Source organism: Rhinopithecus roxellana, chromosome 6 (assembly GCF_007565055.1).
Source record: "Rhinopithecus roxellana isolate Shanxi Qingling chromosome 6, ASM756505v1, whole genome shotgun sequence".
In the NCBI taxonomy this organism is placed as follows: Eukaryota; Metazoa; Chordata; class Mammalia; order Primates; family Cercopithecidae; genus Rhinopithecus; species Rhinopithecus roxellana.
The window spans coordinates 57,501,359-57,523,795 of NC_044554.1; the positions used below are offsets into that span (position 1 = coordinate 57,501,359).

General features: G+C 42.7%; 1 protein-coding gene across 2 annotated transcripts in view; it reads left to right on the plus strand.

The window, feature by feature from the left end:
• Positions 1 to 10,936, plus strand: part of SLC13A4 (solute carrier family 13 member 4) — a 46,677-nt gene extending 35,741 nt beyond the window's left edge. For both annotated transcript variants that reach the window (XM_010374634.2, XM_010374635.2), the window contains exons 11-16: positions 86 to 187; positions 876 to 973; positions 1,188 to 1,312; positions 6,508 to 6,669; positions 7,930 to 8,067; positions 10,481 to 10,936. In XM_010374634.2, the coding sequence (XP_010372936.1) occupies positions 86 to 187; positions 876 to 973; positions 1,188 to 1,312; positions 6,508 to 6,669; positions 7,930 to 8,067; positions 10,481 to 10,618 (763 nt within the window). In that variant the 3' untranslated portion in view covers positions 10,619 to 10,936. The remainder of the gene's footprint in view (positions 1 to 85; positions 188 to 875; positions 974 to 1,187; positions 1,313 to 6,507; positions 6,670 to 7,929; positions 8,068 to 10,480) is intronic.
• The last annotated feature ends 11,501 nt before the right edge of the window (positions 10,937 to 22,437 follow it).

Here is a 22,437-nt window from a genome sequence, read left to right on the forward strand (position 1 = left end):
AAATACAGAAGCTTCCAGAAGCAAAGTGAAAATGCTAGGAGAAATTTCTCAGTTCCTGAGTGGGTCTTTCTGTTTTATTTTATAGCTACCCTGAAATGGTGACTGGATTTTTCTTCATCCTGATGACCGTACTGTGGTTTACCCGGGAGCCTGGCTTTGTCCCTGGCTGGGATTCTTTCTTTGAAAAGTAAGTGATACAATTTCCTCCTTAAGAACAACTCCCTCACCCCAATTCTTCAGGCAACAACTACTGGCATCCTTCATAGACTCTCAGGGGAAGATATGAAGCCAGGAAGATTTCATTCCCTGGGGAATCCACTCTTTTTAGGGAGGCTGCAGTGTGAAATCAGGAAGGAAAAACACCCTTTGGAGTCCCGGTCTGGGGCTGGGATCCAGTGCTGCACGTAGTCTCATTACATAAGCTCCTGGAAGCTTGGTTACCTCATAGGTGGTTATGAGAGTTAAAGGAGAAAACATCTATAAAGTACCAACTGTAAAGAAAAGAGACCAACTTCTCACTTGAGAAGGGAGGCACATGGAGGTGTGGCCTTCATAGGAAAGAGGTCTCATCCTCTTCTATTCTCATCTAACCATCTTCACTCCTGATCACTCCTTCTAGGACTTGCCCCAATTAACGGGCTCACAAATTCACACCAAGACATCTACTCTAGCCAGGCCCTGCCTCCAGACATTCACCACTGCCCATTAAATCCACTGTGGATAGCATGGCAGCAACTGGCAAGAACTAAGGTTAATTTCACCTCTAGACTAAGTCCTAAAAAGAGGCACTGTGTTTGCACAGACTGCCCCGAAACATCATGTTACTCCTGAAAATTCCTGACCTTTCTCCTCAGCTATGCTTGTCTCTTTACTAGGAAAGGCTACCGCACTGATGCCACAGTCTCTGTCTTCCTTGGCTTCCTCCTCTTCCTTATTCCAGCGAAGAAACCCTGCTTTGGGAAAAAGAATGATGGTGAGAGAAGGATCAAGGGAAGAAACTGGGGGTGGCTCTAGCTGAAGAATCCCCAAATCAGACTAATACTCCCAAAGAGATTTACCAAGGTCCTTCAGATTCCCACCCCCCGAAATAGCAGTATCCCAAATCATCCACTTCACCAATTAGGCTCTTATTTCCACAAATCACGCCTATTAGGGTTTATCTGGCTTTACATCTCTCTCTAATCCAGGAGAGAACCGGGAGCACTCACTGGGGACCGAACCCATCATCACTTGGAAGGACTTCCAGAAGACCATGCCCTGGGAGATTGTCATTCTGGTGGGGGGAGGCTATGCTCTGGCTTCTGGTAGCAAGGTAATTCTTGAATTCTGATCTTTTTTTTCTTTTTTTTTTGAGACAGTCTTGCTCTGTCGCCCAGGCTGGAATGCAGTGGCATGATCTCAGCTCACTGCAACCTCTGCCTTCTGGGTTCAAGTGATTCTCCTGCCTCAGCCTCCCAAGTAGCTAGGACTACAGGTGTGCACCATGATGCCGGCTAATTTTTGTATTTTTAGTAGAGACAGGGTTTCACCATGTTGGCCAGGCTGGTCTCGAATTCCTGACCTCAAGTGATCTACCTGCCTCAGCCTCCCAAAGTGCTGGGATTACAGGCGTGAGCCACTGCACCTGGCTTGAATTCTGTTCTTATGGGTGAAATACTTTTCCAGCGTCTTTACCTAATGAATCATTATGGGCATAGGAGGAAAGACTCAATGGAGCTGAGAAGTAAATGTTCACCGAGTCCCTGGGAAGGGAAGCAATAGAGCAGCATGGATGTCCCCTCCTGCCCTAAGCTTCTCAGTTAGCACTACTGGGAACAGAGGAACAGATCAGCTGTGCCACACAATCATGATACATGGGCATTGATACTTCATCTATGGGGCCCATGCTGCTACAAGTAAAAGGTTTATTGGAGTTTGTAGCCATCTCCTTCTGGGATTTGACAGTGGCAATAGGAGATGGTAACAGGAGATGGACATAGGTAATAGGAGTGGTAATAGGAGAACTCTGTAAGGGACCAGAGATATTCCAAGTGACACATGGTGAACTGTCTGTCCACAATACATAGACTGAGCCCCTTTGGAAAATCTAGGCTAAAGCTGATGTAAATACTTCTTAATTTTCTAATTGGGAGGAGTTTGGATGAGATCTTTTAAGTGGGATGGGGATGTGAGGGGATGGTTGAATTTCCTAAAGTGTTAGCCCTCCCTAAAATAGAAGAGAGTCCTAAGAATGAATTAGGTTAAGGTTCAGACTGTTTCTCCCTCCAGCTTGTCTACATGCATTACCCCATGCTAAACTTGGTTCCCTTTTTTTTTTTTTTTTTTTTTTTTTGAGACAGAGTCTTGATCTGTCACCTAGGCTGGAGTGCAATGGCGCCATCTCAGCTCACTGCAACCCCTGCCTCCCAGGTTCAAGCAATTCTCATGCCTCAGCCTCCCGAGTAGCTGGGATCACAAGCACACGCCACCACACCCAGCTTAATTTTTGTACTTTAGTAGAGACAGAGTTTCACTATGTTGGTGAGGCTGGTCTCGAACTCCTGGCCTCAAGTGATCTGCCCACCTTGGCCTCCCAAAGTACTGGGATTACAGGCACGAGCCACTGCGCCTGGCTTGATTCACTTTTGATGGCCCAAAATACTCTTTGCATTATTAATAAGAAGGTCACAGAATATTACACTAAGGAGAACCTTAGAAAACAATGAGTCCTATCTCCTGCCCGTGGTGAGATTTCCCTCCATGGCACCTCTGGCTCAGACACTTCCAGTGACAAGGTACTCCCTGTGCAGGGAACAAAGAATAGTTGTTCCTTATTTTCAGCTCAGGTCTTCTGCATGTTGTCTGTCCACTGTTGGCTCTAGTTCTGTTCTCTGGGACCCTCTCCTAGCTAATAATTATTAACATGAACAAATCAAGAAGTAGTGACCCATACCACCTGCGTCTCTCTCCTCAGGACTCACTACACTTGGCCTTATTCAAACATGGTCCACGGGGTGGCCAGTCTACTGCCAAGCAGAGTAGTTATATTACCCAAGCCCCGTTTCTCACCTCTGATTCAAGCAGCACCCTGCATTTTTATGGCAGCTTTTATAAAGCATCCTTGGCACTCGTCAACAATTATATTACAACTGCAGTCAATTAGAACGCTTCATTCTTTTAACTGTTAATCATTACTAGACTTTCAACCCATCCTATATATATGCTATCAATAGTTCTCATTCCAAGTTCGGGATATTTATGTTTATCTTTATTTAATTTCAGTTGTTAGTTTTGGCCTTTGACAAGATTGGCCTGGCAATGTTTCACTTTTTTTTAACCAAAATTGGGCTGGGCACAGTGGCTCACGTCTATAATCCCAGCACTTTGGGAGGCCATGGCGGGAGGATTGCTTGTGTCCAGGAGTTTGAGACTAGCCTGGGCAACATAGTAAGACCCTATCTCTACAAAAACAAAAATTAGCCCAGTGTAGTGGTGTGCACCTGTAGTCCCAGCTACTCAGGAGGTTGAGGTGAGAGGATCACTTGAGCCCAGGAGTTCAAAGCTGCAGTGACCCAAGATCCCACCACTGGACTCCAGCCTGGGAGAGAGAGGGAGACCCTATCCCCTGCCACCAAAAAAAAAATTGTGCACATATTAGAGATAGTACAGTTATTTCTGTAAAGCCTACTGCCTCTACTAATTTTAGTAATGATTTGGGTAGCATATATGTCATTCCTACTGAGTTTGAAATAATTTCAGTTTTGACATTAGCGAAGAAAATCCATTGTAAAATGTTTTCATAACAAGAGTTTAAAAAATTGAGACTTCCTTTGATTGTGTTTTTTCCTAACTTTGAAGTCTAATTTATTTCAAATTATAGTATAAAATCGTTCTGCTGGAAAAATGATTGCCACTAAATGATTTCACTTTACTAGGCCGGGCATGGTGGCTCACGCCTGTAATCCCAGCACTTAAGGAGGCTGAGGCAGGAGGATCACTTAAGGCCAGGAGTTTGAGGCCAGCCTGGCCAACATGGTGAAACGCTGTCTCTACTAAAAATACAAAAATTAGCCAGGCATGATGGCAGACACTTGTAACCCCAGCTACTTGGGAGGCTGAGGCAGGAGAATCGTTTGAACCCGGGAGGCAGAGGTTACGGTGAGCTGAGATCGCACCACTGCACTCCCGCCCAGACGACAGAGTGAGACTTCCTCTCAAAAAATAAAATAAAATTTAGCCAGGGATGGTGGTGCACGCCTGTAATCCCAGCTGCCTGAGAGGCTGAGGCACGAGAATTGTTTGAACCCAGGAGGCGGAGGTTGCAGTGAGCTGATTGAGATGCTGCCACTGCACTCCAGCTTGGGCGACAGCACGCAACTCTGTCTCAAAAAGAAAAAAAAAAAATTATTTCACTTTACTTACCAGTACTATTTGGATAACATGTTATGTAAAACTCTATTTCTTTATATAATGTATCATTTCCACTCAACTAACTGCTCTTCCTCCCCTGCCTCTGTCCAATGAGTGAGGTTTAATGTGTTACCAGAGGGAACAATTAAAGAGTTCCTGGAGGCCTTGGGGCTCTGAAACAAGCATTAATTGATGCAGTCTGCACAGACTAGGTTTGTAAGCTCTCAGTTGAGAGGAAGAAAAGGAAGAAAAGTTCTACAAGGTGAAGTGGCTACAACAGAGAGAATTCTGAAGGCCTTTGGTTGTCAGTTGTCTATGAGCTCGTCAGGAGGTAGCCAGGGTACTACAGAGATGAAATGAGCTTTTGATGAATTTGGAAGAGAGGAGAAAAAGTAACATGCTGACAGTGTAGGGAAGGAGGTCTTTAATAGTAAAACGTGTAGCAGGACTTAAGAGCTTGAGGACTCATAAATGTCTCACCTTGCTTTCTGCCCCTGCTCTCCATATCGTCATTATATTTGCAGTTTCTACAGTACCATGGGAAAAGGCAGAGCCTGTCAACATAGAAGAGAGAGAGGAAGGGAGGCAGGATGCATATGGCAACCTGGAATTTTTAATACAATACTCAGTGATACCTTTCATTTTGTAGGAGACGGAAATAGCTCTCCCTATTTGCAGGTGAACATCTTCCACCCAAATGAATCATTACAAGTGGGAATATGTATTTATTTATTTATTTATTATTTTTTTGAGACAGAATCTCACTCTGTCACCCAGGCTGGAGTGCAATGGCACAATCTCGGCTCACTGCAACCTCTGCCTCCCGGGTTCAAGCAAGTCTCCTGAGTAGCTGGGATTACAGGCACCTGCCACCACGCCTGGCTAATTTTTGTATTTTTAGTAGAGACAGTGTTTCACCATGTTTGCCAGGCTGGTCTCAAACTCCTGACCTCAAGTGATCCACCTTCCTCAGCCTCCCAAAGTGCTGAGATTATAGGTATGAGCTACCTCACCCAGGCAGAATGTTCATTTATTTAAGTGGATGTGTGTAACTGTTGCTAGTGGAATAAATTTAGGATGGTCAATATGCCTTCATATCTGTGTCTTCAAAAAGCACTGGCAGACCAGGTAAGGTGGCTCACGCCTATAATCCCAGCATTTTGGGAGACCAATGTGGGAGAATCGCTTGAGCTCAGGAGTTTGAGACAGGCCTGGGCAACATGGAAAGACTCTGTCTCCACAAATAAGAAGAGCAGGGCGTGCTGGCATGTGCCTGTGGTCCCAGCTACTTGGAAGGCTGAGGTGGGAGGATTGCTTGAACCCGGGAGGTTGAGACTGCAGTGAGCTGTGATCATGCTGCTGCACTCATCCTGGACCCTGGGCAATAGAGCAAGACTCTCATCTTAATTAAAAAAAAAAAAAAAAAAAAGTCCTGATAGTAGAACTAATGTCAGCCACGATGGGATTTGAACCTAAAACAGGTTGGGGCTGAATGACCAGCCTCCATGGCACTTAGGAGGCACCTTCTCCACTAAATGGAAATATACTTTTATCCCTCTCTACTTTATTACTCCTGTAAAACCTCCAGTGCTCAGCCCTGCCTGTTCGTCTCCCTAAAAAGACAGGAAAGGCTACTATCTACAGATGTTGATACATTTTTCCCTTTTTTAGGTAACAAAATAAACTGATTTCAAAAGCTGAATAAAGGGCTATATTTGGCCCTCTGTGAAGGGCATTGTCAAATCAATGCACAGGGTAAGGATGTCAGAGGCTAGAGAAAGGGTAATGAGATTGAAGTTGAGGAGCAAAGATCTCCAACCTCTGACAAGTTGTCATGGCGAAGTCCTAAGAAGGATCATGGCAATTAGGTAGGTGGCTCTTCATGCCCCATGATGAAACCGAAAGACCAAATGTTGTACAATCATAAAAACCAATTTTCTGAGCTACAAAAATGATCAAATCATGAAAATCATGAACACCTCTGGCTTCATTCAAACTAAAGATCAGAGGATCCCTGGTGGTCCAGCCTTCCAACATCCCTGACCTTCTGAATTCTAAGAACTCTAGCTGGGATGTGTTTCTCCTCCTTTCTTCTTACTGTAACACCTCTTCCTACAGAGCTCTGGCCTCTCTACATGGATAGGGAACCAGATGTTGTCCCTGAGCAGCCTCCCGCCATGGGCTGTCACCCTGCTGGCATGCATCCTTGTGTCCATTGTCACTGAGTTTGTGAGCAACCCAGCAACCATCACCATCTTCCTGCCCATCCTGTGCAGCCTGGTGAGTAGCGCGGGGCTCCCAGATGTCCAAACAGGCTGTCCCAGGGGCCTGGAGTGGCAGGCCTAGCTCAGGGCAGCTTCTGTGGCTGTACCCTCTCCTCTGGTTACTGCCCACAGCCTTCACTGATTGGTGTTCAATTCCTATTTTGAAAAATGAAGTTTTTCAAATAGCAACTAGCAAATAAAAGGATAATAAATAATAAAACTAATAAATCACAGCAAGAGTTCTAGAAATCCTTGTCCAAAAGAGTAGGATTCATTTAGGGGCAGCCCTGAGTAGAAACCAAAGAACATACAAAATAATCTTCAAACCCTATCATTTCAATTCCCCGCAATCATCATCAACCTTTCTCTCCTGAGATAAAACCTGAGAGGGCCAAAGAGGTAGCCACAGAAAATGTAGGTAAAACACAGCTGCAAAGACTGAGATCACAACTCAGACAATCATCACAGCCTCCACTGAGATTCACTGTCCTCTGGGAAGTTCTGAGGATTGGGAGCAAGGTCAGCTTTGCTCCACAGCCTCAGACCAGTTTGTTGTGAATGGAATAGGGGAGGGGAGCAATGGCCAGATCTTAGCCTGGCCAAGCAGCCTGAAAGGTGATGCATCTGACCCAATGCTTCATCTGTCCCATTCTGGGAGGCAGAATTCAGGAGATGAAGGCCCCTCCCCACCCCAGCAACATAGTCTCCTACTGCTCTTTCTAACCCCAGCCCCACACTCTCTGCTCATTGCTCAGATGACCCCAACTTCTCCCTTCCGTCATCTTGCTTGTGTGAGCAAGAGAGTGCAGTTAAAACTTGGCAACATTGAGAGCAGGACCATGGATTCAAATCCCATATAAAACAATTATCTTCCCTAGGAAAAAAAAAACCACCTTAGTTCTGTACCCTAAGACTGAGGGATACCCACTTCAATCAAAGCAACTTATTCATAAGATTTGGGTTTAAGGAAAGGAAGTCTTAGCTAAAGAATAAAGTTTAGGAACCACTTCCTTAGAATAACACCAAAAAAATCAAACATCCCTTCTAGGGAGTAACTCAAAGCCATATTTCCATGTGGAGCAAGTGAGCAGCATCAGCCTATTCAGGCTGCCAAGGGCACTGCATGCCCCCGAGGGCAGGGACCTAACTACCCCTCCACATAGTGTCCTGCTAAGGTTAGCCAGCACCAAGTCATCATTAAAGCATGCTCATTACGTTAAGCACAGGAAATGCAAGCCTAATCTCGTGAAATGTTTCTGTGAATTCTCTCTTCTAGTCTGAAACGCTGCACATTAACCCCCTCTACACCCTGATCCCAGTCACCATGTGCATCTCCTTTGCAGTGATGCTGCCTGTGGGCAATCCCCCTAATGCCATCGTCTTCAGCTATGGGCACTGCCAGATCAAAGATATGGTGAGTTGGGGTGCCTCTCCCTGCCAGGGCCAGCTACCATGAGGACAGGCATGACCAGCTCTGCAGCCTTCTTTCAAAGCTTATTTTGTAGCAGTGTCCCTGGCCTGTCAACACTAACCCAGTGTGGTAGCAAGAACAGCACTTATAAAGAGGTTTTTGGTTGGTCTATAAGCACCAAGGATAGCAAGAATGTGCTCTCCCCAGCCCTTCCCTGGAAAGAAGTGGGTACCTAGGTAGAGAAAGCTGGAACACACAGGCTGTTGCCCAGTTCCAGAAGACATGAGCCTGCGCAAAGTTTTGCCTTCGTTTCTTCATTAGGCCAGTGGAGACATTCATTGAGAAAGCTACTGGTTTATTCACAGAAGATGAGAATGAGAAAGTGTATGAACGTAGGGTGAAAGGTATTTTGAGAAAACAGGATTCTTCTGCTCAACTCACACCCCAGGCAAGAAACCCCTGAAGCAACAATGGAAAATGAAGCATCCATCATTCATTTTCATTTTCAGCTGGGCTCACAAAAGATGGCTTTGAGATATTTTGCTGCTGACTTTAGTATTGGGTCTATCTACCTTCTACTCCTCTACCTATACACTATACTATGTACACTATGCTGCTCTACTTAATATCCAGGGCTGAGGGGGTAGAGGAGAGGATGGAAAACACTGATACAAATTACTGATGGTCTCACAATTTTTTTTTTTCATGGGAGCCAAACGTGTTCTTGCAGCCCTGTAAAGCAACAGAGGAAAGAAAAAGTTTCAGGCTGGTGGCAGATATTCAGGTCCTTTTTTTTCCCTTTTTTTTGGGGGGGGGGACAGAATCTCACTCTGTCACCCAGGCTGGAATGCAGTGGCACAATGTTGGCTCACTGCAACCTCTGCCTCCTGGGTTCAAGTGATTCTCATGCCTCAGCCTCCAGAGTAACTTGGACTACAGGTGTGTGCCACCACGCCCAGCTAAGTTTTGTATTTTTAGTAGAGATGGGGTTTCACCATGTTGGTCAGGCAGTCTTGAACTCCTGGCTTCAGGTGATCCGCCTGCCTTGGCCTCCCAAAGTGCTGGGATTACAGGTGTGAGCCACCACACCCAGCCTATTCAGGTCCTTTTGACTATTCAAACTGCTCATCTAAGTCATCCGTGATACTTCCTGGAATGGGGTGTCCCAGCCATCCCTCTCCCCTCCCATCTTACTGAGTAACCCTCAGTCCGCTCACACTGAGCTCTACTCCAGCTCTCCTGTCTCCCGCTTCTTCCGCTGTGTGCCCCCACCACTGACCTCTGGCTTTCTACACTGGAATCAAATGATTAGAGGCAGTAATTTTCAAAGGTACCAGGTGACAAGAAGTGAGCCAGTCTGGGAATGGTTCTATCCCCAGCTTGGGCACTACCTTGACTTCAGTTTCCTCATCTGCTAAATGATGAGGTTCCAGCTGGATGCTCCATGGGGTCCCTTTCAACTCTAACACTCCTTAATTTAGCCCTGCTAGAACCTGCCCTTTCACCTGTGCGGAAACAATGGGCTGTCCTCCATGCCAAAATGCCCAGGGGGCCCCCACCAGACAGCAGGAGAGAGAGGACATGTCTAGCCATTTGCTTGAAACAATTTCTCAGTATCCATTTTCCCCTTGCAATTTTCCCAACTTAATGCCAGCTAGTGACTTGTTTTGGCTACATGCTGTATGCCTGGTTACTCACTGGAAGGGTGCCAGCTATCCTTACAGGACACATTTTTCCATCTGGCTCTGCCAGCCCATCATCCCTCACATCCCCCCACTTCAGCCTGTGAGTGTCAATGTCAAGGCAGAAGTGAAAAGGGTCAGTCACTGAGGTGTAATTCCCTCAGAGGAAAGAAGCAAAGGCCCCACTCCAGCTAGCACACCTGTGTCTCCTTCCTGAGGAAGAGCTGAGCAGAGGCAGCTGAACTGTTTCCCCAGGTGAACTCAAGGTACACTATTTCCACAAGCTGTTCCTTAAAAAAACGTAACAGTAGCAAAGGCTTCATGTAATATAGCCCCTGCTACAAGTTCCCTGTATTAGCGCATAGGGGCTCTGAGAAGTTTCTGCTTTACAGAGATCTGGCTAGTTTTGTTTAGCACATTTCCCTAAGAGTGAGCTGCAGAAATACCTCTTCACATTCCATTGAGTGGGTGTTCCAAGTAACTAACATACCTTCTAGGCTTCCACTTGAAACCTAGTGAGAGTGCTGTAAGCATGAAGTGGACATGACTCTAATTGTCCCCTTCCCGCCCTACCACAGTCCTGTGCACCCTACAAGGCAATGCTAGAGCACCCCAGACAGCACTGGGAACTAATCTGGGCCACAAGGCATAGGCTGCGGGAACAGAAGGGGGACTTGGGGATCTGTGCTGCTGCTGGTCAGAGTGACTAGGGTGTGCTGGTTTGTGTCCTGTAGGTGAAAGCTGGCCTGGGAGTCAACGTTATTGGATTGGTGATAGTAATGGTAGCCATCAACACCTGGGGAGTTAGCCTCTTCCACCTGGACACTTACCCACTATGGGCGAGGGTCAGCAACATCACTGATCAAGCCTAATGCAAGTACACAAACTGGCCCAACCACAGGAGCTGCCAGTACCCAGCAGAATCTGGACCACAGGCAAAGAAAACCACTGGGACCACCAGGAGCACACAACCCCAGACCCACGCCGGAGGGCATCCCTCCAACAGAAGATTCCACCACCTCAAGTGAACTGCAGGAATCCTCCAACAACCACAAACACATGCTTAGCTGTTAGTGTCTTCTTCTCGCCCTCAGCACCACAGCTCAAGAAAACCTAAAGTTTCAATACAAGCCATAGGCTCACAGAAAAATAAAATAAAAATTAAGTTAAAAAAAAGAAGACAAAGAAAACCTAAAATTGTATCTAGTGTTTGTAATCCATTCATTCTGAAGACAGGAAAAGAAAGCCTGTCTTACTTGCCCTTCAGAGGCTAAGCCTCGCAAACTCACTAGGTTTTATGTTAATACCTTCTTAGGAGTGGAAAGATACCCAAGTCATCCTACCGAGGCAGAGTGAAACCAGTGACATCTTTTTTGGGGGAAACCTCACCCAGAACTGGAAACCTAATTGTCAGCTCCTTTCTCTTGCCTTTTTTTTTTTTTTTTTTTTTTTTTTTTGAGATGGAGTCTCGTTCTGTTGCCCAAGCTGGAGTGCAGTGACACGATCTTAGCTCACTGCAACCTCCACCTCCCAGGTTCAAGCGATTCTCCTGTCTCAGCCTCCTGAGTAGCTGGGATTACAGGCATGTGCTACCATGCCCAGCTAGTTTTTTGTATTTTTAGTAGAGATGGGGTTTCACCATGTTGACCAGGCTGGTCTCCAACTCCTGACCTCAGATGATCCACCTGACTCAGCCTCCCAAAGTGTTGGGATTACAGGCGTGAGCCACCACGCCCGGCCATCAGCTCCTTTCTCTTAAGTGCTTCTATCCTAAGTTCCCTCCACAAGAAGGCTTTCTTAGTAGGTCTTCTTCATGGCAATCAGTACTCTTTCATCACTACTTTGATTCCCCGTTAAGCATCTCTCTTCAATGGCTCCCCTTTACCTTGGCACCAAATTCCCATAAAGATATAGTGTTCCCTTTCAGAAAAAGGCTGGTGTTGTTCTATTAGTCAAAGGAAAGGGAAGTCGCCCAGGTGCGGTGGAGGCAGAGGTTGCAGTGAGCTGAGATTGCACCACTGCACTCCAGCCTGGGCGACAGAGCGGGGCTCTGTCTCAAAAAAAAAAAAGGAAAGGGAAGTCAAGAAAGAAGATACACTGAGATTAACATCTCTCTCTCCACCTGTCACTAACCACAAATCTATTGCCTTGGTTAAGTTTTGGGAGGGAGGGAAAACTTTCCTACCAGTCTTATAAGAGACACCAAAACTATAATTAAGACCACAGCACTATTATTATATTACACTGGCTTGCTTCTGGATAAAATAAGTAGTTTGTTCCTGAGAAAACAAAGTACTAGGTAGTAGCCAACGGTCCAAACACATCTGTCACTTCCTACACATCCCTACATGAGCCCCTTGAGGGAGAAGAGCTGTCTATGCCTCTTGAAATCCCCCAGCAACGTCTACAATGTAGTAAGCTGTAAGTGCTCAATAAACGTGTCCCATGAGAAAAAAGCTGTCTGGAAATCAAGGCTTCTTTCTCCTCCTGAAGATCATGCCATTTTCTCCATGATAGATATCCTTGCTACATGACTGGCTATAGCTCTCAATCCCTCTAGTTTGTTGGCATTACAGATTTTTTTATTTCTACCATCAGTTGCTTGCTAAATATGTCTTAGGGGAAAGGGAGTCCCCTACAATTACTGCACTGTTTTAAGTGATTTTAAGTTACTATTGATAGCACGTGCAGTTTTCCCATAATAATTTATCTATAAAATCACTCCCTTAATTGATCAAGAATCCGTGAGTTGTAAAGTTTCTTTTGGAGCAAAAGAACCTCACACATCTGCTCCAACCACAGAATGTGACTGACCAGGGTTAACAGGAACATTAGTGCTTCTGCCCTGTGAATTAGACCAAAATTATTTGTCCAATGTAATAGTTAAGACCTCACAAGCCCAAATGAAATACCAATGTTAGGTAAGCTACAGCTGATTTGATCCAGCCAACATCTCTGAAGTCATTTGCTTTAAATTTTCAAGAGTCAGGGTGTTACTCTTATTATCAGAAGAGCCAAACATCACATTTATGACCCATCACAGAACGCAGATCCTTTGTCCCTAAGTCAGACAGCAGGACAAAGGTGTAGATAATCAGTAAGATTCTGGGAGTATAAATAAAAAGAGAAAGAAAAGTTGATTTAGAATTAAGTGGACTTAGAATTACTGGCCAGTATTCAACTATGTGAGAACCTGACTCACTCCTGAAGGGAAAGCTGTGCCGGCAACTGCTGCCAGGTGCTCCGAGTAATGAATGCATTCAACCAGCCAATTTAGAAAGAGCGTTTATTTCAGTCTGGTCTACTAACTGCTCTCAAGCACAGCACTGTTCTTTCCCAGAACTGGAGATTCAAGCCAAGCAAGGTTGCCCATTCCAGTGACAGGAAATGGCAGATATGATTAATAACTCCTTATCATCTAAATCACTCCACTGTTGGATAACTTCTAGCCCTCCTTAATAGTCTTGTGTGTCTTGCAAATATAATTTAATTTTACCTTCTAATATTTTGTGGATGATGAAACTCTGAGCCAAAGTCACTAAGTATAGTTGCATCTTATTCTTAAGTCAATTCTTTATCAAATTTGCTTAGTCAAAGTTGCCTTTGAAATTCCATTAAGTCAGACATTAAGTACATGGTACACAATCTTTCACATTAATATTTACATATCACAAACACTCATGTACCATCTTTTAATAAATAAAAAGCAGCTAGTTTTCCTTCCAACATCAGAACAAATCTGTTTGTTCAGCTATACAATAAATGAAGTAGTTGGCTTCACATTTGGGGACCGCGGTATTTGAAAAAGTCTATAAATACCAGAATCACTCTCAGTACAGCAAGAAACTCAAAACCATGAGAACACAAAGGGAACCGAGACCACCTGAGTACACAGGTAGCTGAGTGGGGCTGTCCTCATTGAACGAACACTGAACACAACTGTATGCACTATTTACGTGGCACCTTTTTTGGTACCAGTCCTGTACAATTGTGTAAGATGATACAACTGCACTGTACCTTTCATAAGATCCTCCCACTGAGGCTGTGATTCAGGCAGGCCCAGGACCCAGGGTTTGCAGCGTCCCACCCTGGGAATTTCCAGAAGGTCTCGCTGTTGTCAGTTCATTTTTCTTTCCCTGTGCCTTGCAAAACATGCCATATGTTAGGTCTTCAATGCTTGACTAAATACACTGCAACCAGATTTGGGAAAGGTATAAACTGAACACTTGAAAATCTAAGTGTCACAAACTCCCTATTAAGACCAGGCAAGATCTCAAAATATTTTCCCTTCACCACCCTATTCCTTTCCATAAGGCAAAGCCCTAATAGTCAATAGGGAAAAAAGAACTCATTCATCTGTAAGGAATGGAAATGCTACATGCAAAACCCAAGACTGGAAGTTTAAGAAAAGCCTCATTTGTTTCCAGTACAGTATATAATGTTCCTTCAGGAGGAATAACTCAGAAAGGCATTAAAAATGTGGGAGACCTCAGCAGAAAAACAAATACCAGCATAGTATCTAGGGAGTGAACAGCTTAGTGGAAATGAAAACATTACACATGTGTACATATGCTCTATGAGGCAACATGTATAGACAACTAGAAAAACCACACAGCCTACTTTTCTCTATAGTCACACAAACTCATTGGGTAAATGAGTTAGAAAAGAAGAAATAAAATTGCTCCTTTAAATCAGAATCAGGTAACTGCTTAAATACATAAAATATCAAATCAGAAGAAAGGTCTAAAGATATAATTTTGGTAACTTCAAAAAATGCAGCCTCTTTTGACAATTTTAAATAACGTTTTTTTTTTTTCTTGCTTTGTTTTTGTTTTGTTTGGGAGGATTACAGTTTAGGGATAAGCTTTTCAAGTTCACTGTATTTATTAAGTTTCCAGCACCAATCCTGAAGTCTTGTATTTCACATGTCAGAGTGATCTGCACTAGTATTTTGAGCAACTCTCATTTTATGATCAGATGGGGCAGAAGTTTTCCTACCCATATTAGTAGGAGTTTTCAAACATTTTTTAAAGGAAAAAAAAAAGGCATATCTTGTGGTGCTTCTTCCCACTGCTCCATTGATTTGTGTGGCAAGGGTTCCTACAAAATTCCCAGGGAAGGGTTAACTTTCAGTGCCACAAACCCCATTCACAGTAAGGATTTTCAACTGCACCCTAAAACTATGATGGTTCTGGGTTCCTCCAACATATAGCTCAGTGAAGATCATCTTGCCTGAGAACTCTGAGGTCCTTTTCACTGCTGCCAAGAACATAAAACTAGGACAGGGCATCTGAATGGTGAATGCGAAGTCAGCCTGCACTGTGTAGCAGTTTACATGATGAAGCTGAACTTACGAACTGATCTGCTGGATGGATCCCACTGGTAGAAATGATCTCCTTGGCAAGGTTAAGTGTCACCCCTAAGGGAAGCCCTCAGTCCAAATGAGCTTTGTTTATAAGGTACAATACAAAGAGACCTAACCTTCTAATAGCTAAGTGACCTCCCATCCCAAAGCAGCCACTCTGGGAGACCACACACACCATAGCAATGCTATCATGGTTGGTAACAAGGAATCTCTCTTTGGAAACAGCTTTCTAAGCTTCTAGCATTTTTAATACCCACAAGGTAAACCTTCATCCTTTGGGGTCCTAGTTCATTGTGCTAACAATTCAGGATCAAATCTTGTGAGCCAGATGGTATGATCCAGGTGGATACTGTAAATTTTCATCAGTATCAAAAATAGTGACTACAGAATAATGACAAATTTGTTGTGTGGTTCATAAGCTGATTCCAAAAGTGACTGCAGAACTAGCCAAAAAGCAACAAGTTTGTACTAATAGCTACTATTTATTAGTCTGCAAAGCACTGTGCAACATTACATATATTATCTCAATAATTTTTTTATGAAAACCCCATGAGGTGGACATTTATGTCCACATCTACAGATAATGCAAGGGCTTCTGAAAGAATAAGCTACAAACCTCTCTGACATGCAATTTACCTATTAAATGAACCTAAAAGTTTAAAAAAAGCTGGGCGCAGTGGCTCACGCCTGTAATCCCAGCACTTTGGGAGGCTGAAGTGGGCAGATCACTTGAGGCCAGGAGTTCGAGACCAGCTTGGCCAACATGGTGAAACCTCATCGTTACTAAAAATACAAAAATTAGCCAGATGTGGTGGTGGGTGCCTGTAATCCCAGCTACTTGGGAGGCTGCAGCACGAGAATCACTTGAACCCAGGAAGAGGGGATGCAGTGAGCTGAGACTGTGCCACTGCACTCCAGCCTGGGCAGCAGAGTGAGATTCTGTCTTGAAGAAAAAAAAAAAAAAAAAACTTAAAAAAAAAAAGAACAAAGAATAAGCCACTTGCCGATGATCACGCTGCTAAGAAAAGTCAAACCATAATTTAATCCTAATCTGTCTCACTGTACAAAGACAACCTTGACAGGAATAAAACTTACTTCCATGTAGGAGAGATGCAAGTTGTCAAAGAGAAGCAGAATCACTTTATCACATACAGAATCAGTGTCATTACTATCTGAAAAAAGATGCTCTGAATAATTCTGCCAGTGTATTGATTCTGAACCTGCCATGTCTTCAAAAATGGCATTATTAGTGAAGCTGCTGAACAAGCCCTCTGAAACAAAACAGCTAGTGAAATGGGTATTTATATTTAGTCTAAATTATACTTTTAGGACTGTATCTTATAGCTCTATCCTGAATCGGTATGTTTAATAACATTAGGAATGAGGTTATCATTGTAATAGCAAAAGAACAACCTAAGCATTTACCAGTAGCAGATTAAATCAGTTATGTTGTATCTATTCAAAAAAATATTAGGCAGTCAAAAAAAGAATGAGGTTCCTTGCTACTTACTTGCTGATATAGAATGATCTCCATTAAAAAAAAAGAAAACGAGGGTCAGACCTCTGTGGATAGTTACTATTTGTGTTACACATGTTTGTTTAGGCACAGACTCTTTCTCAAAAGTATAAGGCAAAGTGGTAACAGTAACTTGTGAAAGAGGAGCCAGGAGCCAGAGAACAGGGGTGGGAAAGGCCCTTTACATGAAATTACTTTTGTATCTTGTCCTATGGGAAAGCTAATTATTCAATTTTTTTAAAATTTAAAAACAATACAAGCTGATTATACATTTGACAAATTCAGGGAATTTCTGACTGCAGGAAAAAACAAAGCATCAACTACAAAGAGAAGCAGAAATTTTTCTTGAGCTGCTGATTTTACTATACATTTGGGCTACATTTTTTCTTAAGAGAATCACTACAAAGTAATAGTATAAATACCTTTTTTAATGTGAAAAGGTATAAAATCTCCTTTAAAAACTTTTCACTTATCCATCATATAACATCAAATGTACCTGTAATCCCAAGTATGATTCTTCTGAGAAGGAAAAGTCAGATCAAATACATCATTAAAGAAAAACATGCACACTAAATAGACTACGAACTCTACTGGGACAAAGACCATTATTTTGCATATTTTTTCATTCCCCAATTCCTGACAGGATTCTCAGAATCATTTCTTAGTTAATGAACAGCAAATTGACTCATTGGTTAAATTAGCAACTACGGAGCTGCCTAACAGCAGTACAAAATAAATGAATAATTCACCAAAAACTAGCTCTAGATGTTAATTTTAATTACTTTGCAGCAACATAATTTAGTACCAAATATTTAAAAAGTACCCATTATAACTGCTAAACTGTGAAGTCACTATTATTTGTATCTGACCAGCTATACAAAACTCATCAATTTTTCTCTTGACAAAAGGTAGTAAAAATCGCAAACAATAAAGAAGACACTATTCATTAAAAGTCATGTTTACTAATCTAGCACCATAATTCCAGTCTTAGAACCTCCCATGCAGTTGGAAAGGGAATATGGGAAGAGGTGAGTATGTTGGAAATGTAGGGTAGTTCTCAAATTGGGGCCCCATTTTGCTTGCTCTAAGCAAAAAACACAGGGTCTAGCAAAGAAGAGAAGTGCTGAGGCTGGAGACGAAAACAAAAGCTTTTGGTTCAGATGGTAAAGGAGGCCCTCAAGAGCAGTAGAATCAGTGTATCCCGAAGGCAGTGCTGGAGGCAGTCTCATGCACTAGGGGGTTTCTTCTTGGCATCCAAGTCCTTTTTAATGTCTTCAAGTTTTTTAGCCAGGTTTGGTATCTTTAAAGAGAAAAAAGATTATTATAATTTTGCATCAACCTAATCAATATTCTTGTACTTCTTTTCCTCCAAAGATAAATGGTTTTACAAGCTTTTATCTTCCTCCGAAAGAGATCTGCTAAATAGTGGTTCTTTTTGCTTTCTTTTTTGAGATAGGGTCTCTGTCACTCAGGCTGGAGCGCAATGGTGCAAACATAGGTCACTATAGGATTGACCTCCAGAGCTCAAGCGTTCCTTCCCACCCCAGTCTCGCAAGTAGTTGGGACCACGGATATGCCACCATGCCTGGCTAATTTTTGTATTTTTTGTAAAGATGGACTTTCGCCACATTGCCCAGGCTGGTCTGAAACTCCTGAGCTCAAGCAATCTGCCCACCTTGGCCTCCCAAAGTGCTAGGATTACAGGCGTGAGCCACTAAACCCGGCCGATAGTGCTATTTCTTAGCCTCATAACTGCATAGAAAGATATCAGAAGTTGTCAGATAAGTATGCTCCTCTCTGAAAGCCACTTCTACTTTTGTACACCCACTTCCGCTCGATCTGGTGCCAAGTAAAGGTTGTACGTATAAACAATAAATGTGACATAATATAGCCTTTGCCTAGAAAACTATATGACTCAAACGAAGGTTGACAAAGGAACTCCCTTTGTCATACAAAAAGCTTTACAACAAAACAAATCAATATCATGTTTCCCTTGCTTGTCTTTTTCAAACACTTGTCCAGAATCCCCATTCTTAGGCTGCTGCACCACCTGGTTTTCAACATTGCCATCTATAAAGTGAGGTTAATACAGCTTCACAAAACTCTGTCCTCAAATGTGCTACCCTTAGAATTTTGAAGATGGGATACAGATCTATATTTTTCAGTCCCCCTACCCAGATGCATCTCCAAAATTCTAAGTTATCTCCACTACTGGGTAGTGGGGCTGAAAATATTATCCAATTAATCTTTAAATTCTCACTTATCACATGATTTCCCAAAGAATTTTAAGAGCCCAACTTAATATTACTCTGGGCTAACAAGTCACAGCTGAGGATCATCATGAGCCCAGCTGAACTGAAGGGATTTTTCCCTCTTGTGGTGATATGGAGGACAGATGTTTCATGAGCTGTATTACTTTTTCAAACAATGGCAAACCATTCTACAATATTCAGGAGTTTGCCTCAGCCCTATGGACCTCATTTATGCTGGAAGTCACACCTTACCTCAAACAAAGAAAAGTCACTCTAAAACAGTTACATGGAATTGAGGTAGTAGTCATGGATATGGCCACTTACGTCATAGTTCTGAGCCAGATACATTCCAACCACGTTGCCCAATGTAAATCCAAGCTGAAAAAATAGAATAGTAAGAGTTACAGTGTATACTGAGTCCTGTGCCAGTATGATTCCAAATTAAAATACAAAGACAGTATCTTCCTAAGAAGCTTAGGACAGTTAGAAGACCTTAATGTCCAGTCTAGGGCTGTGTACAACATGAGAGTCACATTTTTCTTCTATAAACACAGAGATGCCCTCTCCAGAGGCTAAAGAGTATACAAAAGAATAAATGGTGACACCAACCAAACATAAGAAAAAAATAAAACTGCAAAAAATAATAAATGGTAACACTGTATAAATCTACCCTAAATTCTCTTATCCCCTCACAACTCACATAAATACTTGACTACAAGTTCTGGAAACTCAAGCCAAAGTTCAGATTTTTCTTGTTGAATGTTGCAATTTTTTGTCTTTTTTTAGTTATGGATATTGTTATTCCTTTTTAAATCAAATAAAAGTTACTCAGTTTTTAAAGTATTCACTCAAGGCTGGGCACAGAGGCTCACACCTATAATCCCAGCACTTTGGGAGGCCAAAGTGGTGGATCACTTGAGGTCAGGAGTTTGAGACCAGCCTGGCCAACATGGTGAAACTTCGTCTCTACATAAAATACAAAAATTAGCCAGGCGGGGTGGCTCACACCTGTAATTCCAGCTACTTGGGAGGCTGAGGCAGAAGAATCACTTGAAACCGGGAGGCAGAGGTTGCAGTGAGCTGAGATCATGCCACTGCACTCTAGCCTGGGAGACAGAGCAAGACTCCATCTCAAAATAAATAAATATTCAGCCGGGCATGGTGGCTCAAGCCTGTAATCCCAGCACTTTGGGAGGCCGAGACAGGCGGATCACGAGGTCAGGAGATCGAGACCATCCTGGCTAACACGGTGAAAACCCCGTCTCTACTAAAAAATACAAAAAACTAGCCAGGCGAGGTGGTGGGCGCCTATAATCCCAGCTACTCAGGGAGGCTGAGGCAGGAGAATGGCGTGAACCTGGGAGGCGGAGCTTGCAGTGAGCTGAGATCCAGCCACTGCACTCCAGCCCGGGCGACAGAGCAAGACTCCATCTCAAAAAAAATAAAAAAATAAAAAATAAAAAATATTCAGCCAACTCATAGGATCTCAGAGAATGAAGGGACTCTTCACAGTTTACAATCTCTTCATAGTTCAAACATAGTTGACTGAGGCCCAGGATGGGAAGGGACTTCTCCAAGAGCATTCACAACAAGGAGGACAAGACAATCTACATTAGCTTCACACTCAAAAACTAAAACATGTGATGACAGTGAAGAAGAGAAAACTCTGACACACCACTGACAGCACATATGGCTTAGCACTCTCCCACAGGTACAGTCTAACATGCTAACAGGTACAGTCTGGCAGGACATTTAAGGTCAGTGGGAAACACAGTGACAAGAGACAGGTGCAACATTTAGAAAACTTTAAATATTTATCCCATTTGCTGACTATTTTCCTAAACAAAAACTGGTTCATGAAAATTTAGATATACCCCAAAGGGCCAAGGCTCCTCAGCTTTGAGTTTTAATGATAATAATTCCTTGTTTTCCTCTGGTAATTAAGAGGCTCCATCTGGAGCTTAGTTTTTCATTTTATAAATTCAAACTAGCACGAATTGTTTTCATCATTTTCTTTAATCAGTGTTGCTTTTATTCAGTCAATACACAGCAGAGAGGTTTTAAAAAAATAAAGTGCAGCACTTAACACCATCAATCACACATGACATGACTGAACCTTATCTTCAAGTTGGAGATGCACATAGGGAACAGAATGCAGCTGGGTTCTTAGTACGCTTTAAACTTACTAAGCTTGAAACACCAAAAGCATAATTTAAATTGGTTTGTTATTAGCAATAAGAAACATAGAAGAGGCTACCTAATCTCTACTCATAGACCATTCTGACCATTTGATTAATCAGATATGGCCTGCAAAATCCTACTTTTACCAATGTTGCACCTTGAAGCAGAATGATTTTTTTCTCCTATGGGATGAAACCAGGTAGGAAGAGGTTTTCCAAATCCAGAAGGAGTATTAAATTTGCTTAAAAGAAGAGAAAAAAAAATCAAATGAAAGTATTAGCTCTAACACCAAAAAGAAAAAACATGGGATTTAAAAACTTTCAAAAAAAATAATCGAGTTCTGGTTCCACCACTATCAGGCGGTGTGCCTAAAGCAAGACACTTAACCTCTCTGGAACTTTGCTGATTTGAGCTTCCTGATTTATAAAACATTATACTCACAATGTAATGTCCAGCTCTAACATTCTAAGATTCCTAGTTCTTACCATATCTGTCTCTAAATAAGGCTTCACTTTGGCAACTTCGCCAGGCATCAGGGCACATGAAAAACTCATGATTAGTTTAAAACACAACACAAAACAAAAACCATAAGCCTCTAAACAAGTCATATCCAATTCCAGTTTCAGAATACTACCAGATCTACCAAAGGGGTATTGTAAGATTAAATACACAAGAAAAATGTCACTAAGAAAAATGTTTCTGAATACTACCAGATCTACCAAAGGGGTACTGTAAGATTAAATACACAAGAAAAATGTCACTAAGGGAAAAATTCATGAAGCCAGAAAAGCATATACAGTATGTTGTTCATGGGATGGTCAATAGGCATGTTTACACACACACACACAAAAACCTAAATCTGAGGAACAGTGACTGAGTCTGAGAGGTTAGACTGGAGTCAGATTATAGGAGGTCTTGGATGAGTCTGAAATCTCTTTGTAGGCCAAGAATGCCTAACTTCTTCCAGGCCAAGACCTGGAAACCTCATCAGTAGTTCTGTCAGGTGAATGCCATCACAATGCCTGCTTCCCCTACATGGTCACCTGTTAGTATTCCCTGTAGAGAAGTCTGTGGCATAAGGAGTGCAATGCTTTCTTCCCAAGCTCAATACTAAGTGCATTACTATCACACCCTCTCTGCAATAATTTTGAGACTTTAGGGGTAAGAAAAAGTAGCTTCTTTTCACAGGAACATTGGGGACAATTAATGGTACAACACTGCAAGTTTGAAAACAGAGGACTGAGATGAGGAAAGCAGTGTACAGGAAAAATAGATGGGCAGAAGATGCTGGAGCTAAGAGACCTAAAAGGGAAGTCTAGACTGGCACAGAGCAGTACACAACAGAAGAATTGCATTGTCAGCTCTATAAATAGAGAG